The 26,944-nt window shown below is 36.6% G+C and overlaps 1 protein-coding gene across 7 annotated transcripts in view; it reads left to right on the top strand.

Annotated features, from left to right (window-relative positions):
• RAPGEF6 (Rap guanine nucleotide exchange factor 6) overlaps positions 1 to 26,944 on the top strand; it is a 190,318-nt gene that overhangs the window by 72,569 nt on the left and 90,805 nt on the right. For 6 of the 7 annotated variants that reach the window (XM_070415050.1, XM_070415052.1, XM_070415051.1 and 3 more), the window contains 2 exons: positions 111 to 254; positions 22,741 to 22,872. In XM_070415050.1, coding sequence (XP_070271151.1) covers positions 111 to 254; positions 22,741 to 22,872 — 276 coding nt within the window. Of the gene's footprint in view, positions 1 to 110; positions 255 to 13,110; positions 13,380 to 22,740; positions 22,873 to 26,944 lie in introns of those variants that run through there. The other variant, XM_070415055.1, reaches the window with a different exon arrangement.

Consider the following 26,944-nt stretch of genomic DNA (forward strand, 5'->3'; position numbering starts at 1 on the left):
TTCTTGCAAGAAGTGAATGAAGCCTCCTTATGAGCTTGTTAAGACTCCATAGACTGTCAGTGATATGGAAAAATTGGATATTTAATCAAGAATGTGAACATGTGTTTCAGGTAGAGAATTCCAAAGATAATGAAGATAATATTCTCCAAAGAGAAATTCCTGCCAGGCAGTCTCGACGAAGGTTTCGGAAAGTTAACCATAAAGGAGAGCGCCAAACCATTACTGATGATGTGGACATCAACAGTTACCTTTCTGTGAGTGTATTTAAGAACGTTTTGTGGATCTTCCTTATTTTCATTACAGTATCTTTACATATATTTTGGTAATATCAACACTTTGGGCTCTACATTTAGAAGTTTGGGGCTGGTAAATATATCTGTAATTTTTAAAAATACTTCTGTTGAGTTGAGTAGAAATACTCCACCAGTGAGAGTTTTGTTTTTGCTTTAGTTTTTATTTTCCGTTTAAATAATGTGAAAAATAATCTTAGTGTATTTTTTTAGACATATTTGTGGATTTTCTTGTCTTTTTATTGCCTGAATGGAATATAGAGTAGAGTCCTGGAAACTCAGGTAATAGACTCATTGATAATGCTATAAGGCAGTCAAAAGGAAAAAAAAGTCAATTCTGCCCTGAGGTGTGGGACAAATATACTTAATGTGTGTTATTGCAGAAACATATGCAAGTGTTAAAAGTATATTTCACATGCAAATATTGAAAAAGTAGATGAAATATTAATTTGTGTAACACCAGAAGGAACATAAGCTGTTTCTTCAGAAATCTTTAGTTTTTGTAACTGTAGATAACTTCATTTTAGATGGAAAAGTAGTTGAATCAAGAAGTAAGGATAATTTAAAGAATAAATCCAGGTGTATTTTATCAGTTTTCAAAGGAGTCATGATCCCCCAAAATATAAAAGCAGTCTAGAGATTGATCACAGCAAAATTTCTGAGGGTACGTTTAGTTCTTTTGGATGTCAGAAACAGAAATTTACTTATTTAATGTTAGGAACAAACGATTATTTATAGAGGAAGTTATTTGTACTGGAATAAGTGTTAAATTTAAGTCAGCTCTAAGGATTTAGTCGAATTTGCCTAATTTTACTGATCCAGTACATTCTTCTTCTGACAACAAACAATAACATGATATAGTACCAAAATCTTTTTACTGCGTTCAGACCATACAAACTTCATTTTTCTTTTTCTTATTTAATAATTTATTTTTTATAATAAATTTCCCCATCACTAATTAATTTAAGCTAACACTTTGCCTTACTGCACAAGTAATATGTGTCGATTTTAAATGTGCCTAAATTAAAACTTGGTTAGGTCTCACAACCCATTTATGTAACCATTTTCTTAATGTCCTGGTACTCCATTTTAATAATTCCCATAATTTATTTATTCAGTTCCAATATTAGGTCATTTAAATTTCTCTAGTTTTCCTATAATTTAAAAAAAATAAGGTGCTAAATGTATGTGGTTATATTTGCCCATATCTTGGTTTCTTTAGAAAAAATTTCAAGGACTAGAATTGCTAAATTGAAGTATCTTTAATTTGTGCTATTTTGTTCTTGTATGAGTTGGTGTTTTTTAATTGAATTTATTGGGGTGGCATTGGTTAATAAAATTATACAGGTTTCAGGTATATAGTTCTATAATACATCATCTGTATATTGTGTTATTTATTGAGTCTACTTCATCACCATTTTTCCCTCCTTTACCTTCTATCTCCCCCAACACCTCCTTCCCTCTGGCAGCCATCATACTATTGTCCCTGTCCACTAATCTTTCTTTTTTGTTGTTGTTGTTTAATCTCTTTACCCTTCTCATCTAGCCCCTAACCCCTTCCGCTCTAACCATTGTCAGTGTGTTCTCTGTATCCAAGAGTCTGTCTCTACTTTGTTTGTTAGTTTATTTTTATTATATGAGTTGGACTGTATAGCTTTTGTGTGTTTTTAATTGCTTGCTTATTCTAGTCTCAACTTTAGTGTGTTCTCTTCCCAAGTTTTTTGGTATCTGAAAGTTGTCCTCTTGGATATGCTGGTTTCCTGAGTAGACCAGAAAGACCAATAGCACACTGCTTGGAATTCTGTCCACTGATTACTTTGAACAAGGAGTGGCATTTTTGCATGTGAAGGCTTACATAGCAAATTTTAGGTACTCATCCTACTAAGTACCATCAGGACTTTGGCATTTCATGGAAGGTGGGGGGAGAAATAAGTTGATTCAAATTTAGAGAAAACATTTATTAACTATGAGACTGGGTTAGAGAAGTATTTTTGGTCATTTTACTTGCATGTGGTATTTCTTGAAGTAATAGGTTTGTGTGTTTTTTCTAAATGATATATTTCAGGTAATGTAGCTATTAAGAGATCTTCATTTGTTTATAATTAATTTAACCAATTATGTAAAACCTATGTATCTGGCCAATTCCTACATATTGGTAGTTGCTCTGAATAAATAAAATCTTATTTAATATTAATTAAACACTTGATAATTAACCATCTAGTAGGGAATTGATTTTATAGCTACTTACGGACTTCTTTATTTCTTTTATTCTGTCAGCAGTTCAGAGAGGAAGATCAGGAATCGCCATTTCTTCTCTTAGACAGCAGTGGAAATTTGACAGTTTTTTTTCTCATTTGCAAACCATCATCAACTTTTTCTTGCTAGAGTATTGCAGGTCAAAATTCTTAAAGATGTACAGAAGCTTTTGTTACTGTTGTGTTCTTTATCATAATTATTAGTATATAAACTGTACATCAAAGGTTTTGTAAATATTAAGGATTTTGCATGTATTTTCTAACAATGCTTAGAATGATTGAAAAAGATGATTTCTTCTATTCTTATAAAATATTTTCATAGTTTTGTCATACATTGCTTTGCATAAAGATGAGAACCATAATTTTATTTTTTAAAATATTTTTATTGATTTCAGAAAGGAAGGGAGAGGAAGAAAGAAACATAAATGATGTCAGAGAATCATTGATTGGCTGCCTGCTGCACGCCCCCAACTGGGGGTTGAGCCCACAACCCGGGCATGTGCCCTTGACGGGAATTGAACCCAGGACTTTTTTAGTCCACAGGCCAACGCTCTACCCACTGAGCAAAACCAGCTAGGGCAGAACCATAATTTTAATGTAAATTTTTTTTTAATGTTAAAAAGAGCACTTCTATTACAGTAATAACATTTTTAAAACTCCTTTGGGTATTGCTATCTGAGCTTGCAACAGATTTAAATGTCTCCAAATTTCTCAGTGATTTCAGAGCTTTAATCTTTGAGGAGGGTGTATTTGATATTTAGAAATAGCAAAAAGGATATTGGAAGCGATACTCAAAGACTAGGGTGGGTAATTAAGGCAAGTGGAAATAGTCTAGTACAGTGATTTTCAACCTTTTTCATCTTATGACACACACACACTAATTACTGAAATTCTGCGGCACACCAAAAAATATATTTTTAGCCCATCTGATTAAAAAAAAGTATGATTTTGATTGAATTACAAAAAAATAATAGTAATTACCTACCCTTTTTGCTCCATAGTGACTGTTTTAAAAAAAGCTGGTGCCTATACTTGTGTATAAGGATTTCTGGTCCCAAGAATTAACCAATCAGGTGCAACCTTACTATGTAGTGTGACCAATAAGATGCAACTCTGGCCCTAACCGGTTTGGCTCAGTGGATAGAGCTTCAGCCTGCGGACTGAAGGGTCCCAGGTTAGATTCCAGTCAAGGGCATGTACCTTGGTTGCAGGCACATCCCCAGTAGGGGGTGTGCAGGAGGTAGCTGATCAATGTTTCTCTCTCATTGATGTTTCTAACTCTCTAGCCCTCTCCCTTCCTCTCTGTAAAAAATCAATAAAATATTTATTTTTTTAAAAAGATACAACTCTATTATATGACCCATATATTTATGATTCAAGAGGGCATTCACAGTGGATGGCTACTGTTGGGCTGTCGTACTGTTTTTATTTTTATTTCTTCTTCTCTATTTTTGAATAATAAATAGTATGGATACTTGATGTTCTTGTTATCTTCTCTTTGCTATATTCCAGTTTTCTCAGTAGACTAAATCATACCTTTTTCTTGTTGTCTGTGGTAGGGGGCGGAAGAGAGAGAGAGAGAGAGAGAGAGAGAGAGAGAGAGGGAAACGTCAGTGATGAGAGAGAATCATTGATTGGCTGCCTTCTGCATGCACCCTACTGGGAATCAAACCTGGACCCTTCAGTCCTCAGGCCAACATTCCATCTACTGAGCCAAACCAGCTAGGGCTAATTCAATGTTCTTAAGCAGGTATGCTGCAAGAATTTTTAAAACATGCAATACCTGATCATTTATTTAGGGACACTGACCCCTTTTCCTTCAGATTGTCATTTTAAAAGAATGACAACAGCTAACACAATAGTCTTTCAGTCTGAATGAATCAAAATTATATCCTTTTTTTGTTGTCAGATTGACAAAAAATAGATTTTTTTGGTGTGCTGCAGAATTTTAGTAATTAGTTTATGTGTGCCATGAGATGAGAAGGTTGAAAATCACTGCTCTAGTTTATTGTTCTGGGAGAGTATGGCAGGTAGTAGGCATGGTATGACACTCTAGAACAGTGATGGCAAACCTATGACACACGTGTCAGAGGTGACACGCGAAACTCATTTTTGGGTTGATTTTTCTTTGCTAAATGGCACTTAAATATATAAAATAAATATCAAAAATATACATCTTTGTTTTACTATGGTTGCAAATATCAAAAAATTTCTATATGTGACACGGCACCAGAGTTAAGTTAAGGTTTTTCAAAATACTGACACGCTGAGCTCAAAAGGTTCGCCATCACTGCTCTAGAATCTACTGTTTCATGTTAGGCTCACAAATTACTAATGCAGCAAGCAGCTCTTTCTCATTTGCTACTTCTGCAATTACACCTTATGTTCCCTGCTCTCCTGCAGTGCTCCATGTTTTGTTTGGATTCAGAGCATATTTAGAGAGATTAAGACACATTTTTCAGTATAGCGGAATTAAGAGTTGATTACTAGGACCAGATCATTTAACCACCTTTATGTTAGTACTCTGAATAATGGCTATATATTTCACTTGACCATGGATGTGACATCTTAAAAGTTTTTAGCAAATTGTGTTTGCTTTCATGGATTCTATGTGTCTTATTAATCAAGCCAGTCCTGTAATAAGAAAAACAATCCTACCCCCCAACCTGCTCATGAGAAAATAGAGGACTTTGCTTCAAACATGTGATTGCTGAAATCTCCTCCTAAAGAACGACTTAGTCTGTTCAGACTGCTATAACAAAATACCACAGATTCAAGAACTTGTAAACAACAGAAATTAATTTCTCACAAGTCTGGAGGCTGGAAATCAAATATCAGGATGCCAGCATGGCCGAGTTCTGATAAAGGCCCTCTTTTGGGTTGTAGACTGCTGACCTCTTGCTGTTTCCTCACATGGTGAAAAGGGCTAGGGAGCGCTATGGGCCTTCTTTTATAAGGGCACTAATCCCAATCATGAAGGCTTCTTCCTCGTGACTTGATCACCTTCCAAAGACCCCACCTCCTAATACCGTCAACCTTGGGAATTAGTTTTTCCACATAGGACTTTTGGTGGAATATAAACCTTCAGACCATAGCAGTGTCCCAACCTTTGTCTTAGGACAACCCATTTGGACTTCAAAGAAATCAATTGCAGATAAGTAAAACCCTTGATATGGGTAGGTTAATAAGAGCCAGAGCCTCAGTTGATGTGATCGAATAGACATTAAGCTAGAAATCAGATGATACGGGTTCATTCTCAAGCACTAACTTGCTATTTTAAGGAATATGTAAGACCCTTAGTCCCTGTATCATGTGTGGGAATTAAACTAGATAATAGGTTGGATTTTTGTTTTTGTTTATTATATATAGACTGACAACTTCTTGTTGTCTGCATGGCAAAAGAGGGCTAGGGAGCTCTCTGGAGTCTCTTTTATAAAGTCACTAATCCCAATTCCATCCCTAATGACCTAATCACCTTCCAAAGGCCCTCCATCACTTTGGAGATTAGGATTTCATACAAATTTTGAATTCAGACCATAGCAGAGTACCGGTGAACAAATAATTTAAACAGTTACTCAAGTCAGAATGAAGGAGGTACAAACACTCCTGTTGTATCTATTGTCAGAATTTCCAGTTTGGACTGTGTAAGTTATAGTCACTGATTGATGAAGAAACTGTTAATATTGTGAACTTTATTTTGTATTTGTGAACTTGATGGATCCTGATTGTTTTCAGCTTTATTTCATGTTTGGTAAATATTGTAAAACTAAAGAATGAGTGAATAAACAATCTTCTATCACTTCTAAAGGAAGGGAGTTTGTACATGGAGGCTTTGCTAATCTTAACTCGTATATAAGACAGTGAGTGCTGACTAGATAGACAGCTACTGAGAAATTTGGAGCCCCAGCTCTGAGAGTCTGCAGCTTCCTCTCTGTTTACAACCCAGAGTGCTTGGACAGGTGCATTCATTATGGTACTTCCAACAGAAGGGGACTTTTTTAAAAAATTTATTTATTATTTTTATTTATTTTTTATTGCTTAAAGTATTACAAAGGGTATTACATATGTGTCCTTTTTTTTCCCCCCAGCCTTGACAATCCCCTGGCCTCCCCTACCCCCCAGTGTCTTATGTCCATTGGTTATGCTTATATGCATGCATACAAGTCCTTCGGTTGATCTCTTACCCCCCTCTCTCCTGCCCCCCAACCCTCCCCTGCCTTCCCGCTGCAGTTTGACAATCTGTTTGAGGCAGCTCTGCCTCTGTATCTATTATTGTTCAAAAGTTTATAGTGGTCTCTATTATCCATGAATGAGTGAGATCATGTGGTATTTCTCCTTCATTGACTGGCTTGTTTCACTTAGCATAATGCTCTCCAGTTCCATCCATGCCATTGCAAATGGTAAGAGTTCCTTCTTTTTTTACAGCAGCATAGTATTCCATCGTGTAGATGTACCACAGTTTTCTAATCCATTCATCTACTGATGGGCACTTAGGCTGTTTCCAGATCTTAGCTATGGTGAATTGTGCTGCTATTAACATATGGGTGCATATATCCTTTCTGATTGGTGTTTCTGGTTTCTTGGAATATATTCCTAGAAGTGGGATCACAGGGTCAAATGGGAGTTCCATTTTTAGTTTTTTGAGGAAACTTCATACTGTCTTTCATAGTGGCTGCACCAGTCTGCATTCCCACCAGCAGTGCACGAGTGTTCCTTTTTCTCCACATCCTCTCCAGCACTTGTCGTTTGTTGATTTGTTGATGATAGCCGTTCTGACAGGTGTGAGATGGTACCTCATTGTTGTTTTGATTTGCATCTTTTGGATGATTAGTAACTTTATTTATGAGTATCTAACATCTCCTAGGAGAATTCTGCTTCTCATTTGTCTTCTGGGAAATATGTAGAATGTAGATAGGAGATTCTTGTATCTAATTCAAATGGACAGAGAATAAGCAAAGGGATGGGCTTGTAATCTAAGTAGGACAAATGCCTGACTACAGCAGATTTTTTTTTAATTGTGAAGCAAAATGCTCACTGTAGAAATGTAAAAACATAGAAGAATATTAGGAAGGAAATAAATTTGCTATAATCCTCAAAACCAGAGATAGCTAGCATTGCTAATGATTTTTTGAAACACCGTATCTTGCTTAATTCAGATCTTTTACCTAATTTAGATAATGCTGAATATTTAGTTATATATCCTGACTTCCTGCTTCTCATAAAATTAAATTTTTTCCTAAACATTATTTTTAATATTCGTATTATATTGTGTTAGTGTAACAAGATATTCTCATGCACCTTCCTACTTTTCTCCTATTACAAACAACTTGTATGAATAAATCTGTATATGACTGATTCCCCCCCACCCCCCTCTTTAGGATTGATTCATAGAAGTTAAGTTACTGTGTTAAGGATATGAAAATTATTTTTAAGACTCTACATAAGTATTGCTAACTTCTAGGTAGTCATTATTTAAAATTGTCTTATTTACTCTGTGTGAACTTCAGGAGTGTTAGGAGGAGAAGGGCAGGATGTGCCTCTCTGGTTGTCTGGATCAGTCCTCCCTTAAAGGTGACACTGATTCATATGGATGTGCCCAGGGAACCAGAATTAGGAAGATTTTAATCGTACTTGAACTATTTTACACAATAATTGCTAAAGAAAGCCCTTTTGAAGATTGTTTACAGCAACTCTGATACTAATGTATACCAGAGGTCAAAGGTAATGATTTGCAAGAGCATACCAGTTGTAAGGGGAATAACCACTCAGACATAGCAAACAAATTAATGCCGATTGTTATTGCCTTTTAGTTTGATTCGTTACCTGTTCAATAAGCTATGTTCAGCATCTGGCTTTCATAGTATTAGAAAATGCAGTATGTAAAATTAGAGAAGTGATGTAAAGGTAATCTCTAATATAATCCAGAATTTACAAATGGAAGCAGTGTTTTCAGTTGTTCAGTTTTTTTAAATGAAATTTCTTTTCCCAGTCATATTTATGTATAGTTCTGTCTTAATTATTGAGCAGCTCTTATTCATTGAAGACAATCATACACTACGTTAAAAATTTAGGTTTGCATATCGTATGTAGCATGACTGATTACTATATTTGCATAGTGTATTCTTGTTTTTTATGTGTGTATGTGAGTGAATGAAAAATGCTTGATACAACCGCACAGTGTTGGGGAAAATAGAGCATGGTGGTGCTTTTTATTGTTCCTTCAGTTTCACTGATTCTAATTATAGAAGCTTACATCACCTTAGTTGATGATGAAGGCTTCCCTCTCCCTTTTTGCTTTTTCTTCCTCGATAACCCCCTAAGGAAGGATCATATTTCATAGTGCATATGTGTCCTGCTGGTGGGTTTGACAGGGTTTTCAACAGCATGGTGCTGATCATTTAGTGGACAGAGATGACAGTGTGCTGCAGCACACTGTTCTTTACAGAAGAATAGGAGGGAGAGTGTTGGTACTCTGGCTTCCCGCCTTCAGAAAGGCCGAGGAATAGATGGGATGCAGTTTAAAAGCAGGATTCCTGAGGGGCACCCAATTAGCGATAACCATATTCTGATATCTACAAAGATTCATATGTTCAGGTTAACAAAGGGAGATGGGACGGGAAGGGTGGAAAAGCTTGCTGTAATCCTTTGTAAGAGCTTGTTTGTTACCTCTGACATTGTAAAGTGTCATTCATTCATTTTCCAAAAGGATTAAAGTATTTTTATTATATAAATCAGTTCATTTAACAGCTTATACTTAAAAGACCAAATACAACTAAAATGCAGAAATGAATTGCCTGCTTATTTTATTTTGTAAAACTACATATTTTGTTGTTGTTGTTCCTCACCTTTGGTTTGGCTTCTCTAAATTTTGATTATATTTCTCTGTGCTGGTGAATAAAACTGTGACTATGTCTGAGATTATGATAAACTTGGTTCTTATTATTGTTGGCTTTTGGTTTTCATAATGTCTAGAATATATATCTTCTAATAACCTTTTCCATGATGATCTTTTTTCCCTCTTCAGTGTGGTTATTTATTGAAATAAAAGGAATATTTATTGTTTAGTAACTATCAGAACCCATTTTGGGCTTTCTATACAGTATGATTTCAAATGTTTTGCTCTATATTTTTACTTAGAAATAATTTATACAGTTAACATTTTAATTATTAACTATATAATATTTATGTTTTTATAAAAATATTTTGTAATGGTTTGAAACATTGCAAAGCCAACATACATTGATTGCTTTATTTTGTAGTAGTGTGAAAGACTTTTTGAAAGCTAAAGATTTTATCAATGTAGCTTTGCATCATGCATTTTATATGCAGGGGAAATATATTCTTTTGGGAAGGAAGAATGTATTCTTAAATAGTTATCCTGTGGTGATGATTCCTGCACAGTGTGTAGATCAGGGAGGGCATGCTCTGCAGTTACTTCATTTGAATTGGTAAGATGATGAAATGAGATGAAGTAAAATTCTAAAAGTGATGAGTGAAAATCGTTTATTCACCTATTTTTAGTTGTTTGATAAATTACTGGCTGTTCTGTTATAAAAACATTTATTTCTTCCTTCAGTAATTAAGAGGTTAAGTCATTGTTTCTGGAGAAACATGGTGGAGAGTGTATTATCATAATGGTAGTGGATTCATATGCTGAACATAGAATTTAGCCTGTTATTTATTTCATGGTATTGTTGCATAGGGAGATTTTGCATGCTAGGTTCACCTTATAATTCCCTAGAATGGCAGATACTATGAGACCATAGGTAGAACAAGGAAAAGGATGTCATCCTCACAGGCCAAACTAAAGAAAAAGAGTTGTTCCTTTATTGAGTTGGTGTTTACTACTAGTTCTAACATATGGCATTAGTGGATTGTATTTCACCAAGAGGGCAGCAGTTTTTTGAAGCAGCTAAGAAAAGCGAGGCTGTCTCCCTGGCTCAGCTTGAGGCCCTCCTTTGTGTGCTATCCACATGATTTATAAAAAGGGGCAAAGGTGCCCATTAGGATTTTGCTTTTTGATTTGGTTGTAATTTATCCTATTGGTACTATACATGAATATAATTACTGTCTGCCACTGAAACAGGAAATGTTTTTGAGTCATATTACTAATGTTTATGTACAAAATGCTAGTCTTTTAGAAATTTATCTTCAGGAAATGTTTGGCTTCATTACATACAAAGTGCACACTTACCATTTTTCTATTTTAAAAATGAGTTACTAAATTTTAGTTAATTTATTTTTGAATGTTTAATATTTTGTTGACATTCTAACCCATTGTAGTTTATTTAAATTAGTTAAGTTGAAAAATGTTCATTGGTGCTTGAAAATCAACCTGTACATATTTTCCATGTTTATTTTATTTTTAGAAAACCGGAGTCATGCTTATTTGTATTTATGAGATTTAGTTTTATGCATAAATGCAAACTTGGGGTGCTCTTTTTAAATTTTTGCAGAAAACAAGTAAGCCTTAAGTTTTATGAAAACCTAAATTCAAAATGATCACATATTTTTAAATTATGACTTGTCTTTGTTCAGAGTAATACTTAGTTTTACCAAAGTAAATTCTGGTCTTGTAAGTAGCAGCCTAATTCACATTGTCATAATGTTGTTCAGAAAGTGACTCATACTTTGTGTGGGGTTATTGAAAAATTTTCTCCAATAATATGTTTTTTTCTATGGCAGTCAGTGGAGTCTTTTGTAATATTCAGGTAATAATTTCTCTTCCTCTCCCCCTTCCCCCCCCCCCAATAGTGTTAGGTGAATATAGCAAAATTGTTCTATTACTTTGATATGTTCATTGATTGTTATTCTCATAATTTTGCTACCTGGAGGTGTACTGACTGTATTGTACCATTGGAAACTATGTCTTCCTTTGACCATTGGGAGGCACCATTACAACCGTAAGTGCAAACTCTTTGTGGGAGTAGCTGCAGTAGATGCCTTGTAGCAGAAGCATGAAGAATAAGGGTGGGTACTAGAGGAATTACGTTTTCAGATTGGAGAGGGTGTGGCAAAATTAAAGGTTTTTTAATGTTATTTTTATAGAAAAAATGAGATTTCCTTCTAGCCCAAGCTCAATTTAGAGGCAGGGTTTATCATTTTCTTCTCTGATTCCTTCCGAGTTGTAGTGGCTTCCTGTCTCTTTCTAGGAATTGAGCATCGGGCTGCAGGAAAGTACCATATTACATCGATCATTCTTTCTCAGAGGACTTTGGTGCATGCTGCAAGTGGACTGTTGTGCCTGTGATTTTTTTCAGCTTTCTTTTACAAAATGAAATTCAGTTGTTTCCGTTTAAATGTATTATTTACATACAAATCTTAGTACCGGTTTTGATATTTTTAATTTTAATTTAGAGTGGTCCTGAAGGTTTTACCTTTCAGTATAGCTATTTGACAAATAGGAAGTTTTGCAAGCAGAAAGCCCTGAATTAGTAGTGTTACAAATACATGTGTGACATCTGAGACCTAGGCTGCCTTGTGTATTTGCAATGCCAGTGTATCTTACCAGAGCTAATTATTTTCCCTTGGGAAGATAATACTATGTTAAATTTGAATAATAATATTAGGGGATATGGCTTCTTAAGTAAAGCCATGTATCAATACACAGAATAAAAAACCAAAATGGATTTTTAAAACTGTGAAATAGAGAAGTGCTTAAGCCAATTTTTTTTTTTTAATTTACAGAATTTAGCTTGCTGACATATCTAACGGAAGAGTGTGTGTGTGTGTGTTTTTTCAAATAAATTGCTCTTTGGGCTGCATCTGCAGATTCAGTAGCCAATTGATCTAATGCAGTTTCTGAAGGCTTTCTATACAGGTGATGTCATCCTTTTAGCTCTATTCTCCTCCCACTCTCTTTCCTTCTTATTAGATATTTCATCTTACTGCAGAGCATAGAATCAATAGGAGCTTCTCCTTAGGGAGCTGCTGTGAAACAGGCAAGGACAGTAGGAATTAAGACACTGACATACAGTCTTGCTTTGGCAGAAGATGTAATGTTTTTGTACCATATTATATGTAAATTTCAACCAGAAAGCCAGACTTAGATCAACAGTACTGTCTTAGTGAGGCATTAGAACAAGAAGCAGTACTGCAGAGCTATGAATAGTGAATGTGAAAAGAGAAATTTGTAATTTTGGAGATTCTCAGGCATGCTACAGGGCAAACCTGTTAGAGCATATGTCTTCTAACTACCATTTGCTCAACGGTTGATTTTTTTTTCTTTTTTAACCTCTGGTGGTAAGAATATAAAGAAGAAACTTTCATCTTAAGGATACAGTGTTCTGGTTGCTTCTGATGCAGAAGAATGACTGCAGTGCTTGCTCTACAGAATGAAATAAGTTGAAGAAAAGATAAAGCTGTATTATAGAGAGGAAAGGTTTCTCAGACTCCAGGACCCAGATTTGGTGCATGTTGCCTTATTTGCTTTCATTGTTACATTATTATCTGTTGTGTTACCACTGCATGTCTGTGCCAGGTGTCTGAGGTAGCGGGTGTATATCTGTGTGTTCTGAGCCAGAAATATAAGCATCTTGATTTACTGTGATTTGCTTGTTTAAAGTGAACATTTTGATGAAAACTGTTGCGGTTTTTAGAACAATACTGTAAGCTACTGAAAGCTGATTTCAGTTTGAAAGGGATATGGAGAAGCTGCCTTTACATATATAACACTACAAGTGGTGTATGATTTGTAAAAAGAAACTTAATAGAATTTTGTCAGCATACTCATCCGTGTGGCTCTGGTTTGAAAAGGAAACTACCCTTTCCAGCTAAGGAAATGGCTTTTCTTGTTCGCTGTTATGCCAATTGTCTTCAGCCATGGGCCTCCAAAGTAAGTAATTGTTATTTTCTTTTGAGATTGAACTAATCTAGTTATTAAATTTTCTGTTTTGAATTGTAAGTGAACTTTATTGTGCTCTTTTATTTTTTGAACTTTAAAAATAAGAACTACAAAGCAATCTAAAAGCCCAATCTCATGCCCATTTTGTTTTTCAATTAAGGGAATCTTTAAAATATGCTAATATGCCTCTAAGAGGGTTTGAAAAATACCTTCATAATAATCTATAGACTTAAAATGCAATGCATTTGAAGTGTACTGTCTTAAGACTGTATCATCATTTGGTTATGGCTATTGCTATACTTCTCTGAGATCATACTCTTAAATGTACTCTTGAATGTATTATTGTATTGCCTCATTTCCTTAAATAGTTGATATATTGAGCTATGTTTTTATTATACATATTTCACTGGTATGGTGTTAGCAAATAAATTATTAAATTGTATTATTTTATGAAAACTAAGTAATACTTCTTAAGCAGTAAAATAATATAGAGAAAATACTCATGAAAAGTAATTATGAAAATATTTTAATACTGTTCTTAATTATTTTCAAAATAGCAGTAAGTGAACAATTACTTGTCATTTAAAGCAAACATTAACTCAGAAAAAAGCAAACTGCTATACATCAGGACACGCTAGGTTTTAGAAAAAATACAGTATAATTTAATAAATTGTATTGTTCTTAGTGGCTCTTTATGTAGATCTGAATTTGATGCCATTCAAGTTGTCTTTCCTGCTAGATACATTTCAAAAACAGGAAGACAGAGAAGAATGAATTTTTGGTTTGTTTTCATAAAACTAAATGTTTTAGTGAGCACTGTAATTGTAACATAGACATATTAAGAGTTCTTTATAGTTCTGTTGACTAGAGACAAGTACAATAGAGGCATTTCTTAGCATGATCTGAAATCACGTCTTTGTTTAAAGGTTGTTCTATTGATGGTGACTAAGGGAGAAATACGATGATAGCATTATGGTGTACTGTTTTATCTGAAAGGTAGCTCTTTGCATATCTTTCTTAAAAGCAGCTTCTAGAAGGACATTTAAATTGACTGTCCATTTGGCAAACACCTGATTGAAATGTAAAGAGATGGAAGGAAGCCTAGGTACACACTTCATTTGTGCTATTATCTGGTAAGACATGGATGGCCTCTTTAATACAAATGCCACCTGTAGGGCCCACACATTGCTGATGCTTGATAGTGGCACTACTAAGGTTTAAAAATGACATGTAGATGAGAAATGGGTGAGACCAGGTGAAAAATCTTTAAAGAAAATTAAGAATGAGATAAAGGGATTGTTTTTTAGAATAGCAGCAAATAATAGCCTTTGGGGGTGCTGGTAACCAACTTTTGATTTAAGATTTAAAAAGTATAGAAAAGCCAAAAAGGATTTTAAAGATAAGATTCTAAGGTTTCATTAAATGCCAGCAAATATTATCTGGGCAGGATTCTCTGATTGGTGCTTTACTGTGTAAATTAAGTATTTATAATAGAGTACATACCTTCTTCCGTCTCCTCCATCTCTCATGTTACTGTTGATGGAATTTTAACTCTGGATTGTGAGTAAACACATTAAACTTGTGATTAATTTTTTATACTCAGTACTTTTGGTTTTCCAATACATTTTACTGGTTTTATTTATTAATTCCTGTATTTTTCCCATGCTACTACTTGGATTTCATTACTTCTGAACTCATTTATTTTATTGAGGAAATAAGTATTTCTAGCAGCAAGTTCTGGAACTTAAGTCCTTATATGTTCAAAATGCTTTATATTAACTCTTAAAAATAATTGTTTTTTGTATATATAATAATCAGTCTAAAGTCTTTTTCCTTTAGCACTTAGAAAAAGTTAATGCATTGTCTTCTGGCATCCAGAATTGGGGATGAGAAGTCTGGGCTCCTTATGATTCTTGTTCCTTTGTTAAGTATTGTGCTTTACTTTTTTTCTGTTTTGTGTTGTTGTTTTTTGTTAATCCTCACCAGAGAATATTTTTTTCCATTGATTTTTTTTTTTTTTTGAGAGGGTGGAAGGGAGGGAGAGGAGACAGAGAGAGAAACATCAATGTGAGAGAGACAAGTTGATTGGTTGCCTCCCACGGGCACCCTGACCGGGGCGGGGATGGCGCCTACAACTAAGGTATGTGCCCTGACTGGAATCAAACCTGAGATCCTTCGGTTCTAGAGCCAGCGCTCTAACCACTGGGAAAAACTGGATAGGGCTGTTTCTGTTTTATCTTTTATCCTTGTTGATGCCATGAAGTTTTACGTGGATTGTCTAAATTTTTATTTTGTTTTCCTTTCTTGGCACTTGGAAGTCTCTCAAGCTGAAGATTACCATTTGTCTTCAGATGTGGGAAATTTGGTTTTTTGTGTGTGTTTTTTTGAAAACCGCAACTCTTTTTCTGTCATTGCTCCAGATGTTGGAACTGTGCATCTGTCCATAATGTCTCCAAAATTTGTTTTATCCTTTGTCCCACTCTGCATTTCCAGTTTGATCTTCTGGCTTATTAATTCATTCTCCATTTGTGACCAATTGCTATTTTGCTAGTTATCTTTAAATTTCCATAATTTAATCATATCCTTCATTTCTAAAATCTAAGTGATGCTTTTTCACAATTATCCTTGTTTAATAACTTGTTTTTATTTATGAATACTATTCTTTTCCCCATTGTCTTATTAACTCTTTCTTCAAGTTTAAATTCTTCTCTTAGTTGAGTTTTTGGAGTTTCTTTCAGGGAGTTGACTTCCTTGAGTGATTCTTAGTTGAGAGCTCACTTTCCTGGTCTATTTAAAGTTGCTTGCCCTAAGTGGCTGTTCACTGAGTGAAGGAGGCATTACCACTTTGGCTTCTGTATTCCTTCTTTGGGTGCTCCTACAGTCAGCCACTGGTCTAGGAAGTACTTGCTCTCATTTTCACACATAGCTAAATTTACAAGTCATTTCTTGGCCTTTATCATACTTTACCTGTCTGCAGCATTTGACATAGTTGATCACTCCCTCCTCCTCGGCAGACATTCTTCAGAGTCAAAGTCAGAGTCTTCACCGTGACTTCCTAGACAGTGTTATCTTTGACTACCCTCCTGATTGTTCACTCTGTTTTCCTTGCTTGTCCTCAAATTTACCAGGCACTCTTTTTTTTCCTCATTAAGTCTATCTTCACTTTTAATAAACTCACTGTTAATGCACATATTAATTGAAAGCTGCTCTGTGGTTTAAAAAAAATAAAGTGGGAGAAATATGTCTTCTAATACTTATTGAGTTATTTAACAATGTTCCCCCAGTCCCTCATTTTTTAATGAAAGTGTAATGAGATATGAATTCATGTTTCGTCTTCGCATGCCTCAGGCACAGTGCTGGTGTATACCAAGGCCACTTTGATTAGATATAGCTACCTCCTCTAGGGCTTTTGAGAAAGTTTAGACTGTCTCCATAAAATAGGCTCCAGGCTGCTTTGGGGTTTTAGAATCTTTTCTCTCCCTCTCTCTCTCAGCTGACATTTTTATGATATGTCACTATCTAGTGGTAGAAGCCCCTTTATAATTCTGGTAGTTTCCTTTTGATTTCATAAAGCCTCCATCTTCCTGTGCCTTGACTAATGTTTCCGGTTTCCCGTAAGAATAATTTTCTACCATTTCATCTTCTATACTTTCAGAGTAATTTTTTTAAGAACCAAGTCTCTTCTACTTATTTTCTTGCTTAAGCCTCTCAGTAGCTTTTTCTCGTTCAGGAAATATAAGCACCCAAGAATGCTCCATCTGTCCCTTCATCTCCTGTGTCTTACTGTATAAACCTGTACTTGGGCTACACTGGTTTGCTTACTATTTACTTCTTATTCAATAGAAATAAAATGTGAACCACATATGTAATTTTAAACCTTCTAGTAGCCACATTAAAATATTTTAAGGTGAAATGTAATATATCTAGTAAGTTTTTAAAACAATAAAAATGTAGTAGTGATTTAATTACTAAATCCAATTTGTATTTTACACTTACAGCTTGTGTCATTTTGACTAACCACATACTTCAAGGGCTTGGTAGCCATGTATGACTAGGGCTACCGTATTGGACATTGCAGTTCTGGGTCGTTGTCAGTACTATTCAGTACATTTAGTCTAAATTGACATCCTTGGGACTCATCTTAAATATCATTCTCCCTGCTCTCTATCCCCAGTGAAAATCAGGTCTTTCTAAGCTGCATTTGTTACTTTAGTATTTTAATGTCTTCTTTAATCTCCCAAACCTCATGATGTTTCATTACTGCTTTTATGACTAGTATTCTTGTTCCGTAAATGGGAAATTAGACCAGCAAGCTTAATAGAAATTTATTTATATTTATAGTAACTGAGTATAGAGTTCTGAAATGTCTTCCAGTGTGTAGCACACAAGAGCTTATAGATTTTGTAAAATGCACAAGAATCATTGTTATTTCTTTGGTCTTTTATTTATTTTTTATTTTTTTAAAAAAATATATTTTATTGATTTTTTTACAGAGTGGAAGGGAAAGAGATAGAGAGTTAGAAACATCGATGAGAGAGAAACATCGATCAGCTGCCTCCTGCACATCTCCTACTGGGGATGTGCCCGCAACCCAGGTACATGCCCTTGACCGGAATCGAACCTGGGACCTTTCAGTCTGCAGGCCGACGCTCTATCCACTGAGCCAAACCGGCTTCGGCATTTCTTTGGTCTTTTAAATAAGGTTAATGGGTAGGTCATTTCTGGATAGGCACGGTGCTCCTCTGTGAGGTAGCTATGTTTTAAAAAGCATATTCTAATAATGCAGCTTGGAATTTAACAGTGGATCTTTGAGGAATGCTATTCTGTTGGGAAGTTGTGCAATTTTTAAACATTCTTCTTAGTGTTAATAGTAAATATTACTTCATACTTACAGAGCCCTTTGCATGCCCTTCTCTTAAATGAAATAATGCTGAAATATGAGTTGTTAGGGGCAAGAAGTTTCAGATAGTAAAGTTTCTTATTAAAGAGTACATTTCCCTATTATCATTCTTAGTTGTGGAAGGTCATTCTTGATTAAGTTTTTAAACATGATATGAAATCTTGAACGTTCATATAATACTGTCCTTGTGCTATACACACCTGCATTTGTGACAATCTAGATTCAAATAGGTCTCTGCCACCAGCCTGATATAGACAGCAAAAATTAATTGCCCTATGAATATTTCTTGGATAGATGAACGAGCTTATCCCAAAGCATTATTTCTTACACTGGAAATATGTTAATAAGAATGGGCAGGGGGGGGCGGAATAAGAATATTGGGAAAAGTTTGGAGAATGCTGTGTGAAATAGATATCTTGATTGTGGGACTGGACTTCTTAGACCCTCCATAAATATGCTTATGTTTGTTGTGAAGAACTAAGGAGCATATAGTATAACATTATTTTCTAAGTTATTCAGCTATTAAACCCTCACACCTTTTTTTTCCTTTAATATATCCATGAGTATTATTCTAAAGTATACAGTTGAGGAAGTGCTGCCCTCCCTAAAATACTGAATTTGCCTGTGATGAAACTTCATCTGTTCATATATCCAAGGAAATCTGAGCAACAATGATAGTGTTTGGAAGGCAAATGTATTCATTTATTCTACAGATACTTAATGTATAGGTCCATGTGTGGAGTAAGCACTATGCTAGACCTTCATTAGGTAGTAAAAGTAAGATACAAGTATATCATTGTAGAGTTGCCTGGACATCTGTGTGTGTGCGTGTATGTGTGTGTGAGATAGGGATTTAGATGCAGAGTTAACAATATCTCTGTATAATCCTTTTTAATAAAGAGGGAATATGCAAATTGACCCTCATACCATCACAAAGATGGTGCCCACTGGAGTCCCCGGTCCTTTCAACCCCGCCGGGGGGCGGGGCAGGGCAGGACAGGGTGGCTGGAGTCCCCAGTCCTTTCGGTTTCTGCAGCCCCTGGACCAGAAGTGGAAGCCGAGACTGCGGGGAGCACCAAGAATGCTGGGAATCGTGGTTCTGGTGGCAGATGCGTTGTGCAATCTCCTAGACCAGTGGTCGGCAAACTGGCCCCTTGAGTGTGTCTCTTCCACAAAATACCACGTGTGGGCGCACACGTACAGTGCGATTGAAACTTCGTGGCCCGTGCCATGGGGCCAAAGAGCTGCATGTGGCTCGCGAGCCGCGGTTTGCCGACCACTGTCCTAGACTCTCGAGCGAAGTGAGCCTGGAGCAAGTTACTGTTGCAGGTGGGGGATGGAGGGAAAGCAATGGTGAGAGACATAAGTAAAGTCAGAGTGTTGAGGAAAAATTAAAAGGAAGATACCCTGCAACTTCTAGGAAATCTCCACCAATGGAGCAAAGAAAAAAAAAAGAGCTCTATTATTCTGTGAGCACCAAAGCAGACTGGGCTGGAGTCTCACACAATTCTCTCATATGATTGCAAAGACAGACAGAAACTTCACTCTTTCATGTACCCAGGCAGATACAATGCACGACATGCATGTTTTCATGGAAGAGGACTTAACAGCACTGTTTGCTATACACCCTTTGGTAAGTCACCTTTTTGGTGGCCATCTGTGTTAGTTAATTACCATAATCAAGAGTAAAAATTAAAACTTTTCTATCTCTATGACAAGCAGGTCCTTACAGCTTGGAGCAAGAAAACTATCTATAATAATAAAAGTGTAATATGAGGGGTGATCAGGCAGGCAGGCAGGCAGAGGGGTTAGGGGCAGTGAGGCAGGCAGGCAGAGGCAGTTAGGGGCAATCAGGCAGGCGAGCAGTTAGGGGCGATCAGGCAGGCAGGTGAGCAGTTGGGGCGATCAGGCAGGCAGAGTGGTTAGGGGTGATCAGGCAGGCAGGCAGCAGAGTGGTTAGGGGCGATCAGGCAGGCAGGCGAGCGGTTAGGGGCAATCAGGCAGGCAGGTGAGCAGTTGGGGCGATGAGGCAGGCAGAGTGGTTAGGGGCGATGAGGCAGGCAAGCAACATGGTTAGGGGCAATTAAGCAGGCCGGCAGGCAAGCAGTTAGAAGCCAGCGGTCCCGGATTGTGAGAGGGTACAAGCAGGGCTGAAGGACTACCCTCTCCCCCCCCCCCCCCCCGCCCCCCTTCCTGTGCACGAATTTCGTGCAACGGGCGTCTAGTTGGGATATAGACAGCATGAATGCTGCATTCAAAGAAATGGAGGGAAAAAAATTATTTCACTTTCCATTGATTTCTCAGCTTCCCATACAGGTCCTTATGTTGGGAGTTTTTTGTTATCTAATTTATATCACTTTCCACTGTTTTCAGTTGCTTATTAGATAAATGTTTATTCTCAGCTTTCCATTATATATCAAGTATATTAGTATTTATCACAAGGCATTCTAATAACTCTCATCTTTGAATCTTGATTAAATTTTTTAATCATAAAAAGTCAGATTGTGTACTCTGTGTATAGCAACCATTAGTTGTTAAGGGTTATAGAATTTCAACACATTCCATTGTCTGTGGCCATTTTTAAAAGATAAATTAAGAGAAAATTTCTCTCACATACATGTGTATGTATTTGTTTTCCATTTTGAAAAAAATGTCAAATTATTTGTAGAAATGATAGAAGAATGCTTTCTCCATGTGAAAATAAAACATTTCAGCTAGATATTGCAGATAAAGCTATAATTACTTTGGATCATCAGCCTCAATTTTTCTCTTCACTAGAAATATATTTTTTACAGTTTACATATTTGGGACATGTAGTGAGCCCTCAGATGTTAGCTGTGCAATCACCATCATTATTCTTTCCATTGGATAAAGAGGTTGAGGGGGTTCCTAATGAAAATCTTAGTTTTTGAAGTTGAAAGCAGTTGCTATATGCTTGTAAATCTGTGTCCTCTCTCACTTTTACACTGAGCTCTTTGAAGGTAAGATCCATCTGTTTTCAGCATTATGTTGCCAGCAGAGATCCTGGCACAAAGTAAGAGTTTATCAGAGAGTAGTACTAGAATCAGATAGGTCTGTGTTGAATTTCAACTCCACTACTAACTTGAGTGTGAGATCTTGGGCAAGTTGCAAATCTTAGTGCCTCAGTTCCTCATCAGTAAAGTAGGGAGGATAATAATGCCTGCCTTTTATGATCTGTGAGGATGAAGGTTGCTCAGTACATTTAAGTATCTTTTCTAAGCCAATTTGCAGATTTGCTCTTCTGGCTTTGGTTTATTGTGTTACTTTTATGAATGACCTTCTCCTTAGTCTTATCTCTGTAGGAATCTGGGTGTATAGAATATCTCCCTCACCACAACCAAAGTCTGACATTTTGAAACTATTTTCAGTCTTTACTTTTCATTCTATTTTATTCTTACATGAAATTTAAAAATTTTCATTGATTTTAGAGAGAGAGGAAGGGAGAGTGAGGGAGGAAGAGAGAGAGAGAGAGAAACATCAATGTGTGAGAGAAGCATTGATTGGCTGCCTCCCACATACCTCCCCCCCCTCTCCCTCACTGGGAGTCAAGCCCACAACCAGGGGCATGTTCCCCAAGCAGGAATCAAACCCGTGACCTTTTGGTTCACGGGATGACACTCAACCAGCTGAGCCACTCTGGTCAGGGCATGTTTGGGTTTTTTTTTTATCTAAACAATAGAAACAAAGTGGAAGGAAGATCTCTGAGTTGAGGACTACTCCCATCAATATTTTTTTATTATAGTTATTGTAAACAGTTTACTTAGCTCATTGATTTTCTGCTGCCTTTATAAATACACATACTAGAGCTATAAAATGGCTTCTTAGTATGGCTTTAGCTTATTCCATAGGTTTTTGATATATAGCATTTTAATTTTTATTCTGTATAAATATTTTCTAACTTCCAAGTGTGACTTCATTGACCTATGGGCTATTTAGAGGTCTGTTTTATAATTTGCAAGTACATGATAATTTTCTAGTTGTCTTTTTTTTTCACTTATTTCTACCTTATTTGCACTGTGATCATGGGATATTGTAATTTAATTCAAGATATTACTGTTTTATTCTATTAGCAATCATTTTGTATTGGTGTGTGTTCCCATATGTGTATATAATACTATTCCCTCCCTTTATGGTGGAAACAGCTGATATTTGTGGTGAGAGAAAGTTTTTCTTCTGAAATACCATTACTAATAGTAATCTTTTTTGAAAACTGTTCAGTAGGTTTCCACTGTAGGCTTGCCTAATAGTGTCAGAGTATTAATTTGGTTATCATTTCCTAAGCGATTTCCTAAAAATGGAAAATTTGCTTAGAAGTGAAGTTGTACAGTAATGTACATCAAGCAAAAATTTGTTGCAGAAGTTGCATTGTGTCAAAAATTCTCTTATGATGGTTTGATATTTAGAATATCTTAAATTATTTTTCTTCTTCAGCTTCCAGCCGATCTTACGAAGATGCATATCACAGACAACCCTCATCCACAGGTGACTCACGTGTCTTCCAGTCAGTCTGGTTGTAGCATCGCTAGTGACTCTGGAAGCAGCAGTTTATCTGATATCTATCAGGTAACACTTTAGTGGTTTGTGTGTTATATATATGGGGTTTTTATTCTATCAAGTATCCTGTGCTTGTGCTTTAGGTGGTCACATGTCTTTTAAGTAAGATTTGAAATTCAGGCATAAGGTTTTGGGGAGAAATTGCTTTATTTACTGTTTCACAGTTGGAAGTCTAATTAAAGAGGTGATCCATTTTTTTTAGGGTGATTAAATATAATTCAGCAGTGTATGGACATAGTGTTCTTTTTAACTTCTTTTATCCAGATGAAACCATATAATGTTTGTCTTGGTAAAAATTAGTTATTGAGGCCTGATTGGCGTGGCTCAGTGGTTAAGTGTTTGCCCACACACCAAAGGGTCACAGGTTCAGTTCCAGTCAAGGGCACATACCTACCAGGGTTGTAGGTTCAATCCCTGGCCCTGGTCAGAGTGCGTGAGGGAAGCAACCAATTGATATCTCTCTCTCTCTCTCTCTTTCTCTCTCTCTCTCTCGTCCCCCTCCCTTCCACTCTCTTGAAAAAAATCAGTGGAAAAAATATCCTCATGTGAGGATTAACAACAACAAAAAATAGTTATTAAAACAACTGAACTTAAACTTATAAAAAGGCTGATTTTTATTATTACTATATAAATCTTCTGTAAGTAAGATCACAAAGAAAATTAGAGTTGCTTTTGTATTTTAAAGGCTCTATTAAATTTTCTAGTAGCCACATTAAAATAAAAAGCAACAGGTAAAATTAATTTTAATAATATATTTTATTTAGCACAATATATCCAAATATTATCACTTCAACATTTAACCAGTATTTAAAAACTATGAATGAGTTACTTAAGTTTTTTATACTGTCTTCAATAGCCAGAATTTATTATAAACTTACAGTGGTAATCTCAATTTAGACGAGCCACATTTCAAGTACCCCACAGCTACATGTGGATTGTGGCTACCATATAGTACCACTCTATTGAAATAGAATCATTGTTGTCTAGGAAAACATTTTAGACTCTGATTCTGCTGAGTTACCCAGTTTCAGATGTTTTAGGAATATCACCATTTCTATGTTAAGGGAAGTTTGTTGGCAGAAGCAAGCTGGAAAAAGCATCCATGTTTGCTTTGTCCACAAAAGTCATTGCTCTGGCCAACAAAATCTTCCTTTTTGACATTTTATAATAGAGCAAGGAATTCTCCCTGATCACCATTGTATAGTAGACAGAAAAGGGAAACTTTTTTTTAAATAAATGGCTCTGGGGCCTTACTATGTGTGTGTTTAGTTGTTGGACTCCATGCATTCTGCCCCTCGCCTAAAGTATCTCATGGAAGAAATAACAGTTGTTGCGCACTAACCATCAAAGTAGAGTAGTGTCTTCTCTGGACTCTGTTTTTTTTAGAGAGGAACCCCAAGGAGGATTGACCCTGGATTAATGAAGTTCCCAGGATAAGTGGGAATGTCTGAATCTTGCTAGAAGAGACTACACAACAGATATATGGTGTTGACAGACACTAGATAACCTAGTATCACTAGTATATCCTTTCTAGTGACCACCTTTTTAGAGCAAGGAACAGAGCCCTAGATGGATGTGAGAAAAGAGATAAGAGGATAGTGTACAGATTGACATTCAAGGTCACTTGAGAAGGCTAATGCTTTATTATGAATGGGCTACACACAGTAGGGTTCTGTATCTTTGGCAAGATCCTGGAGGGTATTTTGAAGCGTTGCACTTATATTAGCATCTACAGGATGTTCACCTCCTGGCTTGCACACCTGAGGCTGGGACTGGAATACACCTACTGGTGTGGTTGGAGGTCTTTTGCTACAGGACCATGGCCTTGTAAGTGCCTGCTCCAGCCTTCCATATGTTTTCCTTCTTTGGTAGCACTCTCTTCACCTCCCTCTGCTTTTAAGGGTTTTATTTTGTAGGGAGGTGAAGGCCTGGCGGTGTGGGAACTGGGTGGTGGGGGGCAGTAGGGAAAAAAGTGGGGGACATCTATAATACTCTCAACAATAAATGATAGATGATAGATAGATGATAGATAGATAGATAGATAGATAGATAGATAGATAGATAGATAGAAAATGAGAAAGAAGAAAAAAGTTTCATTTTTTATAAACTGTGGACAGGTATCCTTGACACTGTCCTGCATGTCAAAGGAGTGCTTCCATTAGAAAGTGAAGAAGACTCCATTTTATACCCCAGAAACCTGGAAGTTAGCAATTGGTTCTCCTTCCTTGATCATCACATTCTGCACCAAATCATATCAATTCTGTATGCTGCATCACGAATTGTGTGTATTTGTGTATATATGTTTAATGTTAATTGAGACGTAATCTATAATAATAAAAGCGTAATATACTAATTAAACCGGACATCTTCCGGGCGTCCTTCCTGACGAAAGCTGGGGCCAGCAGGAAGCCAACCCCGGTCCCGGATGCCTGCGGCCAGCCTGAGGGAAGCCAGTCTGGGTCCCGGGTGCCAGAGGGAAACCGGTGCTGGCAGCCAGGGGAAGGAAGGCCTACTCTTGCACGAATTTTCGTGCATTGGGCCTAATAAAATTCAACCCCCTCCCCGAGTGCATGAATGTTGTGCACCGGGCCTCTAGTCTTTAGTGTAGCCTACATAAAGACATAAAACATTTCTATTACCTCAACAAGTACTTTATGCCCTTCTGTAGATAGTCCTTTCTCCTGATCCCCGGCCCCTGGCAACCTCCAATCTGTTTTCTACCCTTATAGTTTTGTGTTTTCCAGAAGGTCATGTAAGTGGAATCATACAGTTAAATGATGACACAGTGAAATTGGCAAAGTAACCAATGAAATAAAAGTAAGCTTTAATGAATTTAGGGAGAGTGGACAGATAAAAGGATTTTAAAAATGAAATTCTAGAACCAAAATAGGATTTCAGAAATTTAAAGTAGAAAATTATCATAATACCAAAGTAAAATATGCAAAAATGTAAGATAAAAGATTTTAAGAGTAGCCAAAATAGGTAAAAGTTTTCAAACTGGGGCTTTAGTTAAGTTTAGAATAGCCAAAGGAATGAAATAGTATAAAGATTAAAACAAGCAAAACTACAAGATAAAAGCAAAAGGAAAATAAATCAGAATCTTTAAATAAATATATAGGTGTCCCAAAAAATGTATACACACATTTTAAATAATTATAAAGGCAGTGTTTATTAAAATACATTTCATTTCCAGAATTGAGCTATCAGCTGTTGAAGTTTGTATACATTTTTGGGGACACCCTGTACGTGCATGCACATATATATTTGTATTTGTATACATCAAATGCAAATCTGAATTCAAGAGGGCCAAATGGTAATGTTTTTCTGCTGGTAGTTGTTTTGTGGGTACTTTTATTGTGTTCCTTAAGCTTTTATTATGGTTTTTCTCAATGAACATTATTATTTATTTAACAAATTTTAAAAAGGAGGTAAATGTGGTATATAATTAAAAATAAAAGTTGAATAAAATTGTGGGAAAAGATTAAAGGAATAATTAGTAGAGGGTAAAAGGAATAAGAGCAAAAATAATCCTATATAATAAAAAGCTAATACACAAATCGACTGAACAGCGGAACGACCGGTCACTATGATGCACACTGACCACCTGGGGGCAGACGCTCAACGCAGGAGCTGACCCTGGGTGGTCTGTGCACTCCCACAGGGGGAGTGCCACTCAGCCACAAGCTGGGCTGATGGCTGGCGAGTGCATTGGTGGTGGCGGGAGCCTCTCTCACGGCAGCACTAAGGATGTCCGACTATGGCTTAGGCCCACTCCCAAGCCACTGTCGGACATCCCTGGAGGGCTCCCAGACTGCTAAAGGGCACAGGCTGGGCTGAGGGACAACCCCCTCCCCAAGTGCATGAATGTTGTGCACCGGGCCTCTAGTCCTATATAATAAAAGCATAGTATGGAAATTGTTCCCTTGACTAGGAATTCTTCTGGGAGTTCAACCAGGGGGCGGGGCCGGCTGGGGGAAGGGAGGGAGGCCCTGGCCTGCGGCTGAGGGAAGGGAGCGAGTACCAGGTGGGCCAACACCAGCTAGGTACCCTACCAGTGCACAAATTTCATGCACTGGGCCTC

The sequence above is a fragment of the Myotis yumanensis genome, unplaced genomic scaffold, assembly GCF_028538775.1.
Source record: "Myotis yumanensis isolate MYYU_CA2020_CCGP unplaced genomic scaffold, mMyoYum1.0.hap1 SCAF_5, whole genome shotgun sequence".
In the NCBI taxonomy this organism is placed as follows: domain Eukaryota; kingdom Metazoa; phylum Chordata; class Mammalia; order Chiroptera; family Vespertilionidae; genus Myotis; species Myotis yumanensis.